A 20,207-nucleotide genomic window follows, 5' to 3' on the forward strand; every position below is an offset into this window, starting at 1 on the left:
AATCATAGGTATCCAGGGAAGAGAGTTATTTCAAGGAAAAAGTGGGCTGTGGTGGAGAATGGTGCAAAAGTTATGGTTAAGTTAAATAAGGAGAAAAAGTATTCTTTCATTGGTCCGAAGAACGTCGTTCCTGACCATGGTGTGTTTGTTTTAGCCAAATGGTAGTTACAAATGCCAGATGTAGAGGACTGAGGGAGAAGTAAGGAGCATGAAAGCAGCTTGTCTGTGAAGAGGGGGAATTAATGGTAATTATGGCAGTTATGGTTAAGGCTTCCTACAATGTCAAATGCTGTATGTTCATTATCCAGATTATACCACCCAGCAACCCTATGAAATGTGGATTTCTTTGTATGGCTGAGGAAATAGAGATTTGGAGAATTTAAATATGTCAAGAATTCATATAGCTCATAAGGCATAGAGTAGGGATTCAACCCTAGGTGGCTTTGACTGTACCTATATTGTTTTTCCAGGGGAGAAGATAGATCAGAGGGACATGGTGTGTGCGTGCGCGCGCACGTGTACGTGTGCGTGTGCGTGCACGTGTACGTGTGCGTGTGCGCGTTGGGCGGGGTGGGCGGGGGCTGGGGAGTTCTTCCTGGATAGGAGAGTTTAAGATGGGAATGATTTAGCTGGTAGAGCGAAATTGAAAATGCAGGCCATGTGGGCTCCCAGGTGAGGCAGGAGAGCATTGATCAGGAGCCCAGGTCTCCGCTAAAAGGGAGTGGAGCACGCCTTCCATTGTGGCAAGAGAAGAGGGAAAGGATGGGTACCCGCAGGGTTGAGGAAGGGAAAGGCAGACAGAAGATGGAAACCTCTTCCTCTTCTCAGTTAGACACGGTGAAGAATGGAAGACAGGTAAACATCAGACTACTGGGTAAGTTTGAAACCGTGAATTTGCAGGGATACCAATCTCAGAGTAGGGAGAACACTGATTTACACGGATCCAAGGTTGAGATTTTTCCAGATGGTTATGAGGGAAAGACATTGGGTCGGGCTTCTTAATTTAATTATTTCAGGAGGTCATTCTCACAGTTTTCCTCCTTGCTTGAATTCCTTTGAGGAGGAGATAGAGTAAAGCTTTTTTTCCACAGAACTAAAAGACTTTTCAATGCATGGGTGGAGCAGCTTGTGTTGCTTGAGACGATTATATGCAGATAAAATCAGTTAAAAATTATCTTCCTGGGCTTCCCTGGTGGCGCAGTGGTTGAGAGTCCGCCTGCCAATGCAGGGGACACAGGTTCGTGCCACGGTCCGGGAAGATCCCACGTGCCGCGGAGCGGTTGGGCCCGTGAGCCATGGTCGTTGGGCCTGCGCCTGCGCGTCCGGAGCCTGTGCTCCGCAAGGGGCGAGGCCACAACAGTGAGAGGCCCGCGTACCACAAAAAAAAAAAAAAAAAAAAAATTATCTTCCTGACCTTAAGGCTGGAGTTCCTAAAATCACTGCATAGAGATCATCTGAGGCTATTGCCTTAAGGAGTCATTAAAGAGTCTTAAATTGGGTAGAAAATGGAACGCCAGGGCTGGCAGGAGAGTCAACATACTTGGTGAACGGAGGTGCAAACCACTGATAACAATACCGTGCCGTATCACTCCAGTGCTTTACATTTGATGGTTGTTTTAAAGTTAAAGTAATAACGTCTTGTTAAAAAATTTTAAATCATTAAGTAGAAAGTGAAAGTGTTGTTCACCTGGGCCCACACCCAGGTGAATTACCTTATAAAGTTTAGAGACTCTTTTCAAATTGTTATTTCTCTTTATTTTCTTGTACAAATACATGGGCTAGGATTTCTGCAGTACTAAGTAATAGTGATGACCCTTGTCCGGTTTTTGATTTGAATTTTTATAATGTGTTAAGCATGCTGCTGATTTATATATATATATATATATATATATAGTTAAAACATTTTTATTAGAAATGGTTCTGGAATTTAATCAAATGCTGTCTAGCCTCTCTGTGTTATCAAATCATTTTTTTCTCCTTTGACTTCCTAATGTAGTAGAATACAGATTTTCTTTTCTTTCTTTTTTTTTTTTTTGCCGTACGCAGGCCTCGCACTGCTGTGGCCTCTCCCGTTGCGGAGCACAGGCTCCAGACGTGCAGGCTTAGCGGCCATGGCTCACGGGCCCAGCCGCTCCGTGGCATGTGGGATCTTCCCGAACCGGGGCACGAACCTGTGTCCCCTGCATCGGCAGGCGGACTCTCAACCACTGCGCCACCAGGGAAGCCCATCTTTCTTTTCAGTTTTTTTTTTTTTTTTTTTTTTTTTTTGGCCGCTCCATGTGGCTTGCGGGATCTTTCTTAGTTCCTTGACCAGGGATTGAACCTGGGCCCTCGGCAGTGAAAGAAAGTGCAGAGTCCTAACCACTGGACCACCAGGGAATTCCCTAAATTTTCTGGTACTGAAATACTGCCTTCCTGCAGTGAACCCCACTTCATCATGGAGTGATATTCCTTTAATGTGCACCTGGATTTTATTGTGAATTTTTGCCTCAATATTTAAGTGCATTGGTCTGCTTTTATTATTTTTGTATTACTATTTATTGTTTGGGGCGTAAGCTTTGATATATGTGCTACACTATAATGTGTTTGGAAATATACTGGTGAAAGTCTTACACTTCAGACTTTGGACCAATTTAAAAAGCATTCTGATATACTGAATTTTTGAAGTCTCTTCTCTGGTTGGGTTGGCTCCTTTTCTTGGATTAATTTTGGTAGTATATGTGTTTCTAGACAATCATCTATGTATGACGTTTAGGTTTACAAATATAACTATGAGTTGTACAAAGTAATTTTAAAATTTTATTTTCCTTTACATCCATGGATATTTTCTGCTTCTTAGTTATATTTGTGTTTTGCCTTCCTCCTCTCTATTTTCTTGTTAGGCTAGATAGTGGTTTTTATTTAATTTTACATAGAATTACATTTTCAAAAAATAAGTGGTTCCTCAGGCAGTTTTATTGTTTTTTGATTTTTTGAGTCCCGATTTTCGATCGTAATAAAATTCTTTCTTCGTCTTTTCCTCCTTTTTCTTTTCATTGAGTTAGATGTTTCATTCATTTAGTATTATTTCTTGATTTATAAGAAGTATTACTATTTCTTGTTTATAATTTTCATAGAGCTATGAAATTTCCTCTAAGTACAGCTTTTGCTAAATTCCACATTTTGCATACATAAGATTTTTAAAGTCACATTCTGTAGTTGAGTCTTTCTGTTTATCCGAACTTGTTTAGAATAATGTTAAAAAAAAATTCCAAGTGTTGGAAGATTTTGTTTTCCTTTTTCCTCTAGATATGCTGCTGTGTAAGTAGAAATGATAGACTACTTTTTTCTATTTGTAGTTTATAATCTCTTAATTCTGGCGTTAGAGATGCTTGTAAACCTCCATGGGCATTTGAAAATCTTTGTAAATGTCTCATACTTGCTTGAAATGAAAATGTGCTTCCTGTTTCCAGGATACAGAATTTGAAATGTGTCTCTTAATTCTGTTATTTCTATCCTTAGTTGCCTTTTTCCATTTAACATATTAAATACTTATGTCTATCTCTTCTTGTATTGCCTTTTTTTTTCTTTTCTTTCTCCAATTGGTGCTGTGGGGGGGGGCATAAATAGTCACGATCAGTCTTCATTGTGGATTGTAAGTTTTTACATTATTAAATGTTCATCTTTATTTATTTATTTATTTTGGCCGTGCCTTGCGGCGTGCGGGTTCTTAGTTCCCCGACCAGGAACTGAACCTGGGCCCCCTGCAGTGGAAGCTCAGGGTCCTAACCACTGGACATCCAGGGAATTCCCTAAATGTTCATCATTAAAACTTTTCAAAATATAATTTATTTTCCTTTACATTTGTGGAAATTTTCTATTTTTGCTTTTGCAAAAATTTAAAGATAAGCTTACAGGCTTTTTTATCTTGAATTAACCATGAGTAAAATTTATCAAGATCCCCACTTTTCTTGATATACTTTTACCATATTATTACTTTAAAGATTTTGTGTCATTTTACGGTGTATCTCTTGTAGACAAAGTGCAATTAGAGTTCATTTTTGAATCTAGTCTGGGAATATTTTCCATAGTAGTTTATTGATTTAACATATACACTTGACTAATTAATTTTTTGCACGTACTTGTATATGTCTATACACTTTTCCTTTGTTCTCTGTTTTTCACTACGTGGGCTGTGTTTGATCAAAAAAAAGATTAAAAACTAGTCTTTTTATTACTAATTAAAATTTTAGCTTTAATACCTCTATTTAGTAACTTCAGAAAGAATACTATCAAGTATTCATATTTGTCCTTCTGTGAGAGTTGAGAATTTTCTTCCACTTACATTTATCCTCTAATGCCAACCACCCCCACCTCTTTCTTTTTAACTTGTTCATTTTATAAAATGTATTTATTGAAGTATAGTTGATTGACAATGTGGTGTTAATTTCTGCTGTACAGTGATTCCATTATACATATATATGCAGTCTTTTTGATATTCTTTTCCATGATGGCTTATTGCAAGGTATTGAATACAGTTCTCTGTGCTATACAGTAGGACCTTGTTAGTTATGTATTCTATATATAATGGTTTACATCTGCTAATCCCAACTCCCAATCCATCCCTCCCACCTCTTTATTTTTGTTGTTATGCTTGAGGATTTTCCCAATTCTATATAATTTTATTATTATATGGAATAATGTATTGTATTATAATTGTTCCCTTTAAGGGATTGTAATTTTGTTTTGTAATTATTATAAATTGATCAATCTTTGTTCTAAATGTAAGTGGATTCTGTGTTCACATCCTCTCTTTACCTCTAAATTCCCCATTCTTGAGATCTCGATTTTGAACTTTCTCTTGGTTGGATATATTACATCACTGAATAGATTTTGAAGAAGAGTCAGTAAGTGCAGCATTCCCTGACTGTGCTGATTGGAAAATGTGTTATTACTTTTATACATGGTTGTGAATTCAGTTGGGAAATGAATACTCCCATCTTGCTGTCTCTTTCTCAAGCCTCTGTAGACATCCGTTCACTCTTCTTTATCATTGAATGTTACTGGGAAGAAGTTTGTGGCTGTCTGACTTTCCCCCCCTGCAATTGACTAATTTTTAAATATCTTGATTTTGTAGTCATCAGTGTTTATCCTTGGAAACTGTACCTTTACCGAGATGTCTCAATTTTGATGATTCTGTTACTTTTCCCTGGAACATCAGATATTCCTTTATTTCGGGGAAGTTATTTTCCATCACAGATTTGAGCATATTTTGTTTTGCCCTGTTTTGTTTTACTGTCTACTCGAGAATACCTTTTATCTGTATGTTGGATCTCTGTTTTCAAACTCTCTTACCTGTCATGTTCTCTACTTGCTTTCATCTACTTGTCCTTTTCCTCTGCATTTTGTGCAGTTTTTTTGAAGACTGTTTTCCGCATCATCAACTTTGATTCTGGTTTGTGGATTTTACCTCTTATTACTTTAATATATTTATCGGTTCTGCAGTGATAATTATTTTTGTTGTCAGTTTCTTTCTTCAACTGCCAGCATCTCTTTTATCTCATGCTGATGTCTTATCATCTTATCTTTGATCTCTTCTTTTATAGTATCTCTGTTAATTGTTGTATATAATATTCTTCTGTGCCCTGTTCTTTCAAAATATATTGTTCATTGGTCTTTTCCATGCCATGTTTCTTTCTGTCACTTTTTTTGGCCTCAGTTCACTTTTTCTAACTTACTCATCTTCAGTTAGGACATGACTTTCAGAACTTTCTCTTGGCCCCCAGGTAGTGAGGATGATATCTCTCTAAATCTCCTCCTTAAATCCTGCTTAATTCTGCTTTCAGAACCTGAGTTTGGGTGTGGATGGACTGCCTTTCTTCTGTAGCCTTCAGCAATCTGCAAGGGTCCTGGTTAGATGCCTAGGTAGGACACAGTTGATGAATCTTATCTCTGAACTCTGTGATTCTAAGTTTTAAGTCCTGCTTTAGATTTGAGGGTTCCATAGATCTACTGGTTTGGTGTGACCAGTTTTTTTTTTCTTTGTTTATATTTTCCTCTTTCTTTTCCTTCACCCAAGACTTCGTTTGCAGTTTGAGACAATTAGCCACCATTTTTTCTGGAAGTCCCTTGGTTAGCTTAAAGCACATATCCGTGTTCTGAGGGATTTCCAAACACTTCTGTGTTTTCAGACGTTGATCCTTACAGTGGGTTTAACTCAGCACTGCAGCTTTAGTGTGGTAATCAAATAACCACTCCAAGTTTGAATGTTTTCTAATAAGATTTTGTTTTATTATGAAAGCCTTCTGTCATACAAGAGGCTTGGGTCCTGAGGATTTACCCAACTCTTAGTATTTTCTGTATAAAATACTCCACTTCTTTCCTTTGTGTATTGCCACATCCCACTTTAGAAATATCAAGGACACCATGTCATGAACCGTTCTTAAATTATTAAGGGAGATGAATATCAGTATCAGCATTGTCTTGGCCACAGTATTCATTCTTTCACAGATATTAACTCTGTCTTTTAAGGGTGTGCTCTTATTAGCTTCTGATGCTGGGTTCTGCAACTTAGTATTTTCCCATTAATTGTTAAATAAGTGAAATATTTGCAAACATTAGTCTTCTCCTAGGCTCTTTAAAGACTGCATAGCTATTATCGTATTCATTCAATCAACAGGGCTTATAAGTAGGGCTCCCAGTGCGATGGAGAAGGGAACTCAGCATTCCAGCTGCTGGTCTCAGGGACTAGAGGGAAGATTTGAGCTTGATCTTAAAACTGGAGTGAGCATGAGGATCCCCTTGAGGGCTTGTTAAAATACAGATTGCGTGCGGGGCCCTACCCCCAGGGTTTCTGATTCACAGAGTCTGGAGCGGAACCTGAGAAATTGCATTCCTAATGAATTCTTGGCCGGTGCTGCTGGTCTAGGGATCTCTCTTTGAGAATCATTTTCTTAAAGGATGGGAATTATGTGGATCTTCAAAACGTAGGTAAAAGTATTCTACACTGAGGAAAACGTGGACAAACATGGAGATCTCAGCATCCTCCTGATTTCTAAGTCATTCTTTTTTTTTAAAAAAAACTTATTTATTTAATTTATTTTTGGCTCTGTTGGGTCTTTATTGTTGCACGCGGGCTTTTTCTAGTTGCGGTGAGCGGGGGCTACTCTTCGTGCGGTGTGGTGGCTTCTCTTGTTGCGGAGCGCGGGCTCTAGGCTCGCAGGCTTCAGTAGTTGCGGCATGTGGGCTGAGTAGTTGTGGCTCACGGGCTCTAGAGCGCAGGCTCAGTAGTTGTGGCGCACGGGCTTAGTTGCTCCACGGCATGTGGGATCTTCCCGGACCAGGGCTCGAACCCATGTCCCCTGCACTGGCAGGTGGATTCTTAAGCGCTGCGCCACCAGGGAAGCCCTCTGAGTCATTCTTTTCATTATGGTAAGAGACTCTTTCCTAAGAGACCCATATGGGGGGAATATTTAAAAAGTTAAAGATGATTACTGGCCTTTCGGATGCATTTAGTTTTTCATATCCAACAAATGGATGTAGATATCTACTAGGAATATAGATAAATAAGGGATAAATATATAATATAGTATAATATAAATGTATTAGTAAACGTGGTGACATATTCTAAGTTGTGGTTGGTTTCAGGATATGACGTGTAATTTGAAATGGAATCTGGTGTCCACAGTATTCTGAAATTATTGGTCTGAGCCACTGACTGGCTGTGCCACAAGGAGACAGGTTCATTTTAAATGAACTGACCCTGATGTTTCCAGACACCCCTAAGGCTCATTCAGCCAGCCTCTTCAGCCACTTTGTTGGCAGAGCACATTTTCCATAAGAAACAAGACGAAGCTTCTCATGGGGTAGATTTGGTGGGTATAAAGCTACTACATAACCTTGTTCTGATTCCATGAGGGTGGATTCTGAGGAAAGACGATTCGGTGTTATGGATCTCGTTCTTCTGTGTATACCTTTGTCAGCAACTTTCAGTCTCCCACATGTGTTTCTGAAGCAGGAGCACACTGCCTGCGTGCCTAAGAAGATCTTTGAACAGCCAGACTGCAGATGATGGAGTTTGCACCCTTTCAGTTAACCTCCTGAGTATAGAATTCTGAGCAGAGGAGGGGACACTGGGGGTTATTCTGGAATCTGCCTCCTCAGTGAAGAAAGACTCTTGTTTGTGAGAATACATGGGGCGTGGACTTCAAGTGTGAATAACTACTAATGAACTGAATAACATTTATAGAGTGTTTTTACTGCCGATTTCCTTTCTCTAATTATGGAATTCAACAGATTTTTTTTTCCTGCTTCAGAGAGTATGTTCCAGAAGCCTTGGGCAGGTTATTTTTCCTGAGACCTTCGGTTTCACTAACTGAAAAATGAAGATATTGGGCCCCATTGGACGACATGGTCTTTGAGATCTCCTCTCTAGTGGGCACTAATGAGCTTACAGATAGTTAACTTTTAGGAGTGAAGTCTTCTGTTTGAGTTAAAGAAGGCACAGGTAATTTATTGTTTCAATATTTTTTAGGGAAGCCAAGGAGAGAGAACTCTGTTCCTACCTAATTTCTTTATACTTTCCTCTACTGAAAAGGTTTATACAGTTTTGAGCTATCGGGGAGAATTGTTCCTCAGCCTTTCCAGAATCTTTGCAAACAAGAATTGAAAGGTTTTTTTGTGGAGGGAAGGCAACCAGATAGTCTCAAGTGTAGCCCCAGGTGATGATTCCAAGTGTCACATCAGTTTAGGGGAGCTTAGCAGTGTTATAAATATGTGGGTAGAATGATGCTGCCAGAGTACCTTCCGCTTGGATGGTGAGGAAAAGCAAGGTGGCCACTTCCTCACGTATCAAGGACAGGTGGGGACGTGGAATTCCTAATATCCCAGGAGTCAGCCAAGTGCTGTGATGTGGCTTCATGAACTTTATGAGCTGAGTGGGAGCAGTGGGATATAGTGCTAAGTTTTGTTTTGTTTTTCTGGTCATGGAGCCTCTCTGGAATTGCTTAGGTTCCTATATGTTTACTTTGGGTTGGTACCACTGGTTAATTTTCTCCTGGAAAGCAGGCATGCGCACACTCATTCATCCCACAGATCTTGTCAGGGCCAGACCCCTGCTGGGCCCTGGGGATGTAAGAACCAAAAGGAACACGGTACTCATCCTTTGAAGAGTGATTTTGAGTAGCCTGGGGCCCCGTCACTTTGAGAGAAGATAATTTTGTATGTTGGCGAGGAGAAAATGTGCATGACGTTTTTCATAGAAATTTTAGTTGGAGGCCACGTGCTAACTGTAGGACTTGACCATTTTTAATGATGTGGATCCCTTACCCACAGAGCCCACAGGGTCATCATCAGTGCAAGGGGCTTATCACTAAGGACAGATGGACCAGTTATATTCCTTAATCTTGGATTTTTCTTGAAAAGTTTATAGTAAAATACCCAAATCAGAAAAATAAAACTAAAAATCTCATGATGTCAAAGGACAGGAAGGCTACTAAGATCATTTTGAACCATGGAACCATAGAATCTTTGAGCTGGAAGAGAACTTGCTGATCATCTAGTCCTGAGATTCCCCAGCCAGGACCACATGAAAGGCTTATAAAGGCAGGTGGCTTATAGGCAGAGACTGAAAATACCTAGAGACCACTTGTGACAGGGTTTCCATCCTCCACACTCTTGTCATTTTGGACCAGATCCTTCTTCCTTATGGGGGTTTTCCTGTGCGTCGTAGGATGTTCAGCAGCATTAGATACCAGTAGCACCGCTCCCCCCGCCCCCACCCAGTTGTGAGAACCAAAAGTGTCTCCAGATATCCCTGGGCTGGGGTCTGTGGGGGTAAGATTGCCCCTGGTTGGGACCACTGCTCTGTGACAACATAAGGTTAGTAGAAGAGTCTAACTCTCATAACCAATCTTTTTATGTTTGATTGGAATCTTATCACTCACAAGCTCTGCTTCATTCATTCATTTGTTCATTCATTCAGCACATTTGCTGAGTACCCATTGTGTGAACTGTCCCCAGTGCTGAAGATACCAGTGTAAATAGACAGGTGTGGGCTTGCTATCAGGGTGCCTGTGTTCTAGCAGAGGGAGATGGAGCACAAACAAACAGGTATCATAGCAACAGTGAAGGAACTTAAAAGGCAGCGTCATGTGGTAAGAGAAAGTCAGCATGGTCAGAGCTGTGGATAGGGGCTCGATTTCATGGGGATGGGGAGGGCGGGCTAATATTAGATGGAGTTGTGAGAAAGCCCCTTGGAGGATAGAACCTTTGAGCCCAGAATTGCATGAGGAGGAGTCAGCCGTGATGAAACTAGGCATTTATTTGTCTCTGAATAATAATAAAAAGTGAGAGATGAATTAAGTCAGAAAAAAATCTTTCAAAATACGAGAAGAAAATTTTGTAAAACACTCCTTTGTACAAAAGGTTGACTGGCATAATCTAATCTCTTCATTTAGTGAAATGATCCAAGTAAAGGCTTCGAAAGACTTGTTCAAGGTGAAGGTGGCAGGCGGAGCCATCACACCTGCTGGGAATAAATTATTTTACTTGCTGGAGAGGCATTTCTGGATCCTTGTCTTTTTTTTTTTTTTTTTGAGCAGCCCCATAGTGAATAAGCTGAAAGACCTAAGTTTGTTGGGCAAAGTGAGATTTTCATTAAGGATTTATGGAACGTGGGGCTTGGCCAAGTACCTGAGCCACTGTAGTGTTTTCACATGGTGATAAATCCCACTGTTGTGTTGGCAGACAAATGTCTTAACTTTCTGCTAAGAAGTTCTTGAGGCGCAGTGATTTTTAGGAGTAAACTTACTTGCTGAGAGTAGATTGGAGACTGCAAGAGAAAAGGAATTCTTTAGCTATCATGTAAAATAAAATATTCCTAATTCTTGGGTATCTGCCAGTTCCATACATAAGAACATAGGGTGTTTTTCCTGTTTTCTTGGAACGGGGTAGGAGAACCAATGGAGCTCAGTGGGCAGTGCCTTCTGCTATAGGTGGAGGCCAAGAGGAGAAAAAAAAAAAATCACAATCTTCTTGAATAGGAGGACTTCACAGTGGTCATGATTCCTGATTCACACAAGCCCAGCCGTTGTTTACCTTTCCAGAAAGCAGTCTGCTTAGGGCTTTCAGCCTGAGGGGGTAGTTAGATCAGGAACCATGGAGTGGCTATATTTTGTCAAATATAAGAAATTGAACTGGAAAGGTTACTGCATCAGGGCCTTGTGTGCCACAGATATAGGCAGACTCGGGACAATTCTCATCTAAAGGAAGTGACTTGTCTGAATTTTCTGAGCACAGCGTGAGCACAAGGCGAAGAACAAATCTCAGAGGGATTAGATTGGGACTTTTGTGGGCTTTTCCTCAAATAAGAGAGGTTCTTCTGGCAAAACTTTCTTATACTTTCACCAGCCCTGGATCCTTTCGTTTTGCTTTTTGTTTTTTTTTTTCCTCTCAGAAGGTAATAGAGAGCAAGGTGAGTTGTTCGAATGGTTTCTGGATTCATTCACTAAAACTGTAGAATTTAGACGTGGTGGGGTTGGCCAGACCTTCTGTGCCGGGCACAGATCTGGCTGTGAAGACATGCCCAAGGCCTGTGGTCAGCGAAGCCTTCAGACCCACAGAGGAGCTACTCAACGCGTGGTTTGGTCTTTCACGATATGGAAGATGCCTTTGACTGCAGCTTCTGCTTACTCTGCGTCTTAATCAGTTCTGTAATGAAGACCCAGCAGCATATCTGCAACTTCCCTTTAATTTTACAATTTTTATAATGAGAGTTCTTGTAGTGTGAAAAGTGTCTGTGGAAACCCAGCCAGCATGCTGAAGAGTCTACAAAGGAATACAGCGATTTTCTGTCTCTGCCGTTGGGGTGAGGTTTGGCTCTAGAGGAGAGAAATCGGGTCCCTCTTGATCTCCAGGCTCGGGCAAGAATGGCTTCAGAGTTTCCAAGGAATTTCCTGATGGACCCATGACATTTCAGAGAATGCATTCGACCCTAAGAGTGGTTTTCGCTCATTTGGAAGAACAAAATGAGCTGGGATCTCATTTGTCATGGTTGCCTTTTGAGAATTTTAGCATGTGGAGGCGTCTTCATTTTGTTTTGTTTCTCAAGGAGAATATTGTCAGGACGCTTCTCAGAATTGGACTTATCTGGTGAACTGCAGGTTCCCCTTCACAGACAATGAAGTCTAAAGCTCCTGGGATACCACCCTGCTTCCTCCCTTTCTTTTCTAGTCCCTTCTCTCCTCTTTTATCTCCTTATTCAAATCACACGCTTCCTTTTCTAAGGACAGGAGAGCTGGCAGGCTGCCTATTGGCCGGTTGGCCTCAATTAGCCTTATATCATTGCAAAGGAATGCATGAATTCTCCAGAAGGTATGTACTATCTCTTTCTGTATTAGACACTCACTACCTGCTTTCATAACAGGTCACTCAGCCAGAATGGCCTCTTGTTTACATATCTGATATTTTGTTGGTCATTTGGATTAGATCATCTCATTTTAATAATGATCCCCGAGGTTATCTGTTATGAAATATTACTCCAACATGCTCTGTAAAACTTGAAAACTTGATTCAGGAAAACAAAGCTAAAATAAGAGAACCTGAAGGCTAGCATCCTTGGCCGCAAGGTGACTGGGGTTATTAATCTGCAGATTGCCTGCTTCAGACTCTGTCCCAGAGATGGAACAGAGGCCACACATGGGCATTGGCAGGACTCAGGCTCGCGTGGTATTTCTCTGCTACTATTTAAATTCAGTCTCATCTTGGGGGTTACATATGTGATTGCAAATTAATCCTTTCTCTTCTGAAAATTTGGTTTTGAAGAACAGCTGTGTCTCCCTTCTGAATTCCTTAATTATTTATCCTCCCTGATATGTTAAACCTTTCATTAGTGTGGTGAATTGCCAAGAGTACACAGAACTGCTTAGATCATGTAGCAAACAGTATAAACATTGGATAGGACATTTGAAGACACCACATGGTGAGCCAGGATCTATAGTTGTACCAAATGTTGTGGGATCAATGTAGGTATCTTGTTGTTGGAAGTTCTTTGTTGGTTTATTTTGTTGGCTTATTTTTTTTTAATCACTGTAACATGGGAAGAGTATGTATGTCATTTGTACTTATTCAGAAGTGTTCTAACAGAAGTGTTAAATCTGGAGGGCACATGCCCCTATCTGAGTTCAAATTAAATCAAGAAAATGAGTTATTTCATATATACGTACACGTATGTATGTATATATGTATGTGCAGAGGACAGGCACCCTATGATACATGTGTTTGCATATATATGCATGCCTGTGTGTGCATATCTACAGTCTGTATTTGCATTTGTAAGTGTGATTCCGTAACTACTGTTCCTTTTCCTGAAAGGAGATTTCTACCTCTATTTCTTGATCCAGTCCTGTTTGGAAAGATGCTTTAAATGATTTTTAAATTAGAACTCCCACTTCGACCATGACAAGAGTAAATGATAAGCAGTGATGTACAACACGTCTTGTTGCTAAAAGTGGATTAGTTAGTGATTTTTTTTTTCCCCTCATTTTTCATCCTAAGCATGAAAATTCTTCTTTCCTCCCAAACCACGTTCCTGGGGCTTGAAATAAGAGATGTTAACTTCCCAACACACCCCGCAGCTCTTTGACCTCATCATAGCAACAGTTTCCGATCTCAAATACATTTGTAGAATGATCTTTAAGTTCCTGATTTTTCTGTCTTTCTAGCTGAACGGTGCCGAAGTTTATGCATTCCACTAACTGATAACTGGTTTTTCCAATCATGGGAAAGGAAAGTAAGAAAAGCACAGACAATAGGTGCTCACTAAAGCCTTTTCTTAGAATTGTGATTCAAGAGAACGGAGGAGTTCAGTGTCTTACAAATGAAACTAGGTTTCTGGAGTGGACATAGGAAAAGCATCTTACGGTGTTTCTGGTTCTATTTCTCAAAGGCTTTGAAGCTTATAATTAGTTGCTCTTGAATCCCTGTGGCTGTGGTGCTTCACAGCTTTATTTCTGGTCTGCAGTCCTTCAGTCAGAGAACAGGGTAGGTCCAGGCAACGCCTGCACCTTTTCATTTGGACACTTCCCGGAGACAGTTGGGATTTTGACTTGAAGACCGTGTTCGTGCTCCATGCAATCCTGGAGAACAGTGCTCGCCGAGGTGACCCAGGTGAGGGTTGTGGTGGCAGGATTGTAGGAGTGCCCTCAAACACCCAGGGCGCCTCCCTTCTCCCCTCCTGTCTGGGCAGTGAGTGGGGAGGACACATGATGAACCTGTGGATTGTCCCCTTTCACCTTCACAGGAGGAAAATGGAGGCATAATGGGTCTCTGAAATTGTGAACACAGAAAGTGGGTGGGCAGACGGTAGAAATTAAAATTGGTGGGTTTTTTTAAGTTGAAGTGTAGTTGATTTACAGCGCTGTGTTACTTTCTGTTTTTTTAATTTATTTTTTAATTTTTTAATTTTTTGGCCACACCGCATGGCATGTGGGATCTTAAGTTCCCGGACCAGGGGTTGAACCTGCGCCCCCTGCAGTGGAAGTGCAGAGTCCTAACCACTGGACCGCCAGGGAATTAATTCCCTGTGTTACTTTCTGAAGTATAGCAAAGTGATTCAATTATATATATAGATCTACTTATCTGTCTTTTTTTAGATTCTTTTCCGTCATAGTTTATTACAAGATATTGAACATAGTTCCCTGTGCTATACAGTAGGACCTTGCCATCTTTTTTTTATATATAGTAGTTTGATTCTGTTAATCCCAAACTCCTAATTTATCCCTCCCTCCCCCTTCCCTCTTTGGTAACCATAAGTTTGTTTCCTATGTCGGGGAGTCTGTTTCTGTTTTGAAAATAGGTTCAAAATTGGTGTTTTTAAGATTGAGGAAGAGCAGCTGGTGGCCATTCTCTCCCTTTCCCCCTTCTCAGCTGTATATTCCCAATCCTTAACAAGATCTCTGGATTTTCTTTAAATATGTCTTCAAGAGTTTGTCCAATATGGAAAGTTGGGTTTGGGGTTTCCCATCAAAACCCCACCTCTTGAAAACTCTAGACTTATCCATGTAAATTGCACAGACCAACACGTGGCAATCCGTAGTGCAGAGTCGTGGATAATTAGTATGGTCAATTAGTATGGTCGTCTAGAGGTTTCACATTAGGAGGACTAATCACATTAGGTGCTAGCTTATTTGGGAACGAATCCATTTTTCATCTGCCTGCCAAGGCCTCATCATGGGTGGTGTTGTGAGTCTAGTCGTCCGATGCCTGTTTGACCTTGAGGGGCCTGGAGATATTGCATTGGGAGTAGGAGATGGGGCCGGTGTGGGGGGGGACACGCTTGTTTGATTTGTAGATTCATCTCATGACCTTTTGAAATAGCATTTCTTTCAGTTAGTTCAGAAGCTTCCTCTTCGGCTTTTGATTTTGCTGATTTGGTCAGTGGGAAAAAAAAATACTGCTAATCTCATTATCGCAGTAGAATTTTTAAATAAAGTAAATAGATAGGAGATCAAGGCTTTTAACTTGAAATCGTCATTTGGTAGCAGCTCAGTGTCTGGTGTAGCCTTTTAGGGTTGCTGTTCTTTCTCGGTTGATGAAACAGTCAAATATGCAAGAGAGTATTTCTCATCTTTGTTCCCATCTTTGTTGTTGGTTTCTCAGAGGATTACCATCTGCTGCAAAAACATCCTCGAGCTGATGGATGGGTCATCCTCAGGTCCAGCTTTCTTTGTCTCTCTCCTCCCCTGTTCCGTCTCCGCCTCCCTCCTCTCACTTTTCGCCCATGTGTGCGTCCTCAGTCTCATAAACACGTCAAGTTTCTGTGTCTTTGATTGTTTAGGCCATGCAGGCAATTTCTGTTTCCTTCTGTCAGCGTCTCCAGGAGCAATGTGTGCACAAAGACAAAATGGCTTTCAGAGGAGGCCACATCCTCATCTGAGGACTCAGTGCAGACATCCAGTTGAAGGCCACTCGGTGGTAACCAGACACTGGTTCTCTCGGCAGCCTGGAGATTAACCTCTTCTAAGGCTCTGTGCTATTTTTGAGGTAGAGTCTGCAACAACATTAAAGCTAGAACCTATTAGGAAATCACTTTCATCATCTCTTCTTTTTCCAAATCAGTGGCTTTTTTTTTTTTTCCTGATCTCCTAACCCTTTAATCTCCTTTGTAGCAGAGCAAGGAGACCGTTGGTTTGTTTGCATCCAGCGAAGTTTGAATCCTTCCTTGCTAAGAGCTTCGGAAGACACCAAGATATTAGAGAACCGTGCAGAGAGATGAATTTCATCTCGGGGTAGATGACTTAATGCCAAAGGTGCCCTGCTTTCCTTGGGCAGAACTGTCATTTTTTTGGTGGATGTTGTGCGAACTAGGCTCAAACTTTCCAAAAGACACACAGCAGAAAGCCTTTTGTTGCATTATTTCTAAAGGCTTGAAGTTTTGAAGGGAAGAGATTTTGTTTTGCTCTCGGCTACACAATGGAGCTTTCAGAGAACCTCTTTTAAAAGGAATAGCTACAGCCTTTGTGTTGAAGGGTGTGCCTGTTGGCAGGGTCCGCTGATGCAGACAGACTGGCTGGTGATTAACAAAGGTCATTAGACTTTGGAATCTGGCAAGCAGAGTCGGATGGTATGTCTTCTGTGTGTGGAAGGACGACTCCCAAGAAGCCAAGGCATTCTGGAGGTTCCCCCCTCCAGCCCACCCCCAAAGGCAGCTGGAGAACAGGGTCTGGTCCAGGAACGTCCTGCGGTAACCAGGGCTGTGCTGGGATGAACGGACTAGCCCATCAGGCATGGGATAAAAGAACCTTCGGAGATCCTGGTGAATGACATTTGAGGAGGAGAGAGGTGCTGCTTTTTCGGGAAGGAGTGAAAACAGTTCCTCCTTTGTTGGGAGGAGGAGGGCAGAGGAGGGGCCCAGGCTGCTCCTCTCCTGTTGCCTCGGCCCGGCAGCCTGGCAGCATCCATCCCAGAGAAGCCATGTTGTGCTCAGAAGGGAGGCTCTGAGCTAAAATGGCCGCTCCTGAAGCTCAGAGGACTAGGGCAGCTTAGTGAGACTTAGAGCTCCAGTGACGCAGGAGCTCCTATCTCTTGAAAGTGTGATAAACACATTCAGCAGAGCTGTGGCTTGTTTGGCTGAGATGAAAGGACTAAGCTGGGGGGATGGGGAGCGCACACTGGATGATCTGCCTTTTTGCCGTGAAGTGTTCTAAATGCAGGAGTCGTCTGCACTATGGAAAAATTTGTGTTCAGGTCTAATGGGCTGTGCGAAAAGGAGAAGTGGGGTGGGGCCTCGGTGACGGCTGTAATTTGATCCAGAGCTGATAGCAACCTCTTCCACACAATTTGGGTTGGTGCTGAGACACAAAAGCTGGTGTGGCTGGGAATATGGAGGCTGAGTTAGCCGACAGGGACTCTGGTGCACAGTTCAGGGTTTATTGAAAAAAAGGAGAAATTGCTGGGTGAAAGGGGAGAAGGTAAATCTCTGTGTGTCTCACTCTGCAAGCTCAGGCTGTCCAGAGCTGGACTTGCCAGGAGTTATTTTCACAGGAGCATTCTTTCAGAGAAAATCCTCCTGCCATAGCTCCTTTCACTGCATTGACAGATTTCTCCACTGTATTCTTCCTGCAGAAATCATTGATCTTTTACAATAAAAGTATAGAAAGTTGCTGTACGATCAAAGTATCGAAAGATTTGGCTTGTGGCTTTTGTTCTTGGACATCTGGTTCTAGATTACAGTGACTCAGTAGAGTTTGCTATGAGCTCAGTGAAGTAACTCAGTCATTAAGATAATAACTGGGTATCTCAACTTAAGATAGGAAGGCGTATGCCTTCTCATACATTTTTAACTTCTTAATGGTGGGCCGCTCCATTGAGTTCGTGTGAAGCTATCTGTATCTTTCAATCACACAGTAAATAGCAGGACAGAGGCAGCCGGGCAAGTTTTACTTTATTCTGAATCAGGTTCACTGCTTGTTATGGCCAAGTATGCACTCCACATTTGTAAAGGGGAGAAGTAGAAAAAGGGAAAGTCCTGCCTTAGAAGCCCTTCTTCCAAACCACGTGCATTTCTGTTGCCTTAGTGTAAATCGAGGTACCGAGGTGCAACCTGAAACTAGAAACTGGATTGTCATCTAAAGTTGGTTGTTTAAGAATCTCTTGAGAAATATTTTATGACCTAATTAGATTGGAGAAGCTGTTAGGTTATAATTGGTAGGTAGTAAAAAGCAAATAACCATTTAGCTCATGAAAAAAAAAAATAAACCGTTTAAAGAAGGGAAGAAGGAGGTGTACCGCAATATCAGTTAAGAGAGTAGAAGAATAAAAAGATACAATAAAAGCGCTTCCTACTGCCACTCAGAGATTCAGTACTGTTTCACCATTTGGTGATAAAACATCAATGTTTTACAGTATTAAAACAGCTAATGAAGAGTGAAGTTTGTCCTTTCTTCTGTTTGGCCCCCTCTTTACTTCTGAGAAGATTCTGGTTCAAAAATAAAACTGGTCCCAGCCGGAATCAAAGTCAGTATTAACCTACCAAGAAATCTGAATTCAGTCAAGAAATTCAGAAACTACTAAAACTTTTGAAGTATTAGGGGTTTCTTTGGCACATAGCACTTGCAGATACATCAAGCTAGAAAAAGTTTACCTGGTTTTTCCCCCCTTCTTTGAAGTTAGGAAGTCAAGGACACCATCCCTGTTATGTCTGATTTCCTTTCTTTGGCCAGTGTTCCATCTGGCAAAGTCCAGTGAGAGGAAATGGCCGATATTGGAATTTCTTCCATCAATGGACTTGTAGCCCCAGCAGCCTGGGGTACGCGATGAGCGCAGGCCTTAAGGTGTTTCGTCTGCCTTCTGCCACCGCAGGTTCCTAATGTGAGAGGGTAGACCCAGATGATGGAGGTGCTTCAGTGCGATGGCTGTGACTTTAGAGCCCCGTCTTACGAAGATCTCAAGGCGCATATCCAGGATGTCCACACGGCATTTCTGCAGCCGACGGACGTTGCCGAAGACAATGCGAACGAGCCGCGCTCTGGGTCCATGAATGCCAGTAACCAGACAGAGGTGGAGTTTTCGTCTATAAAGGATGAATTTGTGATTGCAGAGGACTTATCAGGTAAATCTGTCCTGGGCTCGGCATATCTGATGTATTTCACTGCCCTCATCTATTTTGAGCCTGTAGCCGTGGTTCTTTTTTTTTGGACAGGAGAGTAGGACTTATTGGTGGGCGTGAGTAAGGAGGGGACGGTGCCAGGGCTCTCCTGAGTGCAGGGTCCGCCGCTTGCCCGGAGGGCCAGGATTACGGATGTATTTGACCTCACAGCCATCTGGGATGAGCTGCTTTTCTGCCACCTTGTTTTCAAATTCATCTGCATTAAACTTAGTAAATGCCCACTTCTTGGAGATGTGGCTCTTCTGGTGGCCAGGGAACTTGAACTTGGCCCTGTGGAGGGCCTTAATCACATGCTCCTTGTTCTGCAGCCTGGTGCGGATGGACCTTATGACTTGGCCAGCGTGGACCCTGGCCACTGTGCCCTGGGGCTTTTCAAAGGCACCGCACATACCTGTCTGGAGCCTAGATTGGGCACAGCATGCCAGTCATGAATGTCCACTGGAAAGGGCTGTCTGCAAGGTCCCTTAAGGCAACCAGTACAGGCAGCAGGCTGCATACAGTACCGAGGAGTCTGTAGCCGTGGTTCCTGACATGCATGGTTCCCACAGAGTTTCTTGCTCTCTGCGAGCCTCTTTTTTTTTTTTTTGGCCACGCTGCAAGGCTTGTGGGATCTTTAAAGGTTCCCCGACCAGGGATTGAACCTGGGCCACGGCAGTGGAAAAACGCTGAGTCCTAACCACTGGACCGCCAGGGAATTCCCACTTGTGAGCCATTTTTGTGGTTTGGGCATCACGTTTCTCTTCTTGAGTAGCCCAGGTTATTGTTCTTTCAGCTTCCTCTGTTTCTTAGCTTCCCTTCAGTTTGGAGCACAGGGTAGTATCTTGGAAAGTTCTAGAATGAATATTGCAGTCTGTGAAACTTGCATTTTCATAGCTCTGTGGCACATGAATCGAGATGTGGAGACTCTTGCACCTGAAGCCAAGCACTGCCTTCCGTCCGTGAGAAGCAACGTGTTTATGTTCGTTAACGCTTCGTTAATACTCTTCAGGGCCTCATCTTGAGATGTTAGGCTTTTTGAATGTGATGTTTATTAATGAAGGATAATTGAGAAGAAAATGGATTT

General features: G+C 42.0%; 1 protein-coding gene across 12 annotated transcripts in view; it reads left to right on the plus strand.

The window, feature by feature from the left end:
• Positions 1 to 20,207, plus strand: part of ZNF462 (zinc finger protein 462) — a 145,286-nt gene that overhangs the window by 40,239 nt on the left and 84,840 nt on the right. For 9 of the 12 annotated variants that reach the window (XM_079926212.1, XM_079926207.1, XM_079926209.1 and 6 more), the window contains one exon: positions 18,838 to 19,087. In XM_079926212.1, the coding sequence (XP_079782338.1) occupies positions 18,865 to 19,087 (223 nt within the window). In that variant the 5' untranslated portion in view covers positions 18,838 to 18,864. Of the gene's footprint in view, positions 1 to 610; positions 875 to 912; positions 1,554 to 7,752; positions 8,486 to 18,837; positions 19,088 to 20,207 lie in introns of those variants that run through there. The other 3 variants (XM_079926208.1, XM_079926204.1, XM_079926214.1) reach the window with 3 other exon arrangements.

Source organism: Stenella coeruleoalba, assembly GCF_951394435.1.
Source record: "Stenella coeruleoalba genome assembly, chromosome: 7".
Taxonomy (NCBI): Eukaryota; Metazoa; Chordata; class Mammalia; order Artiodactyla; family Delphinidae; genus Stenella; species Stenella coeruleoalba.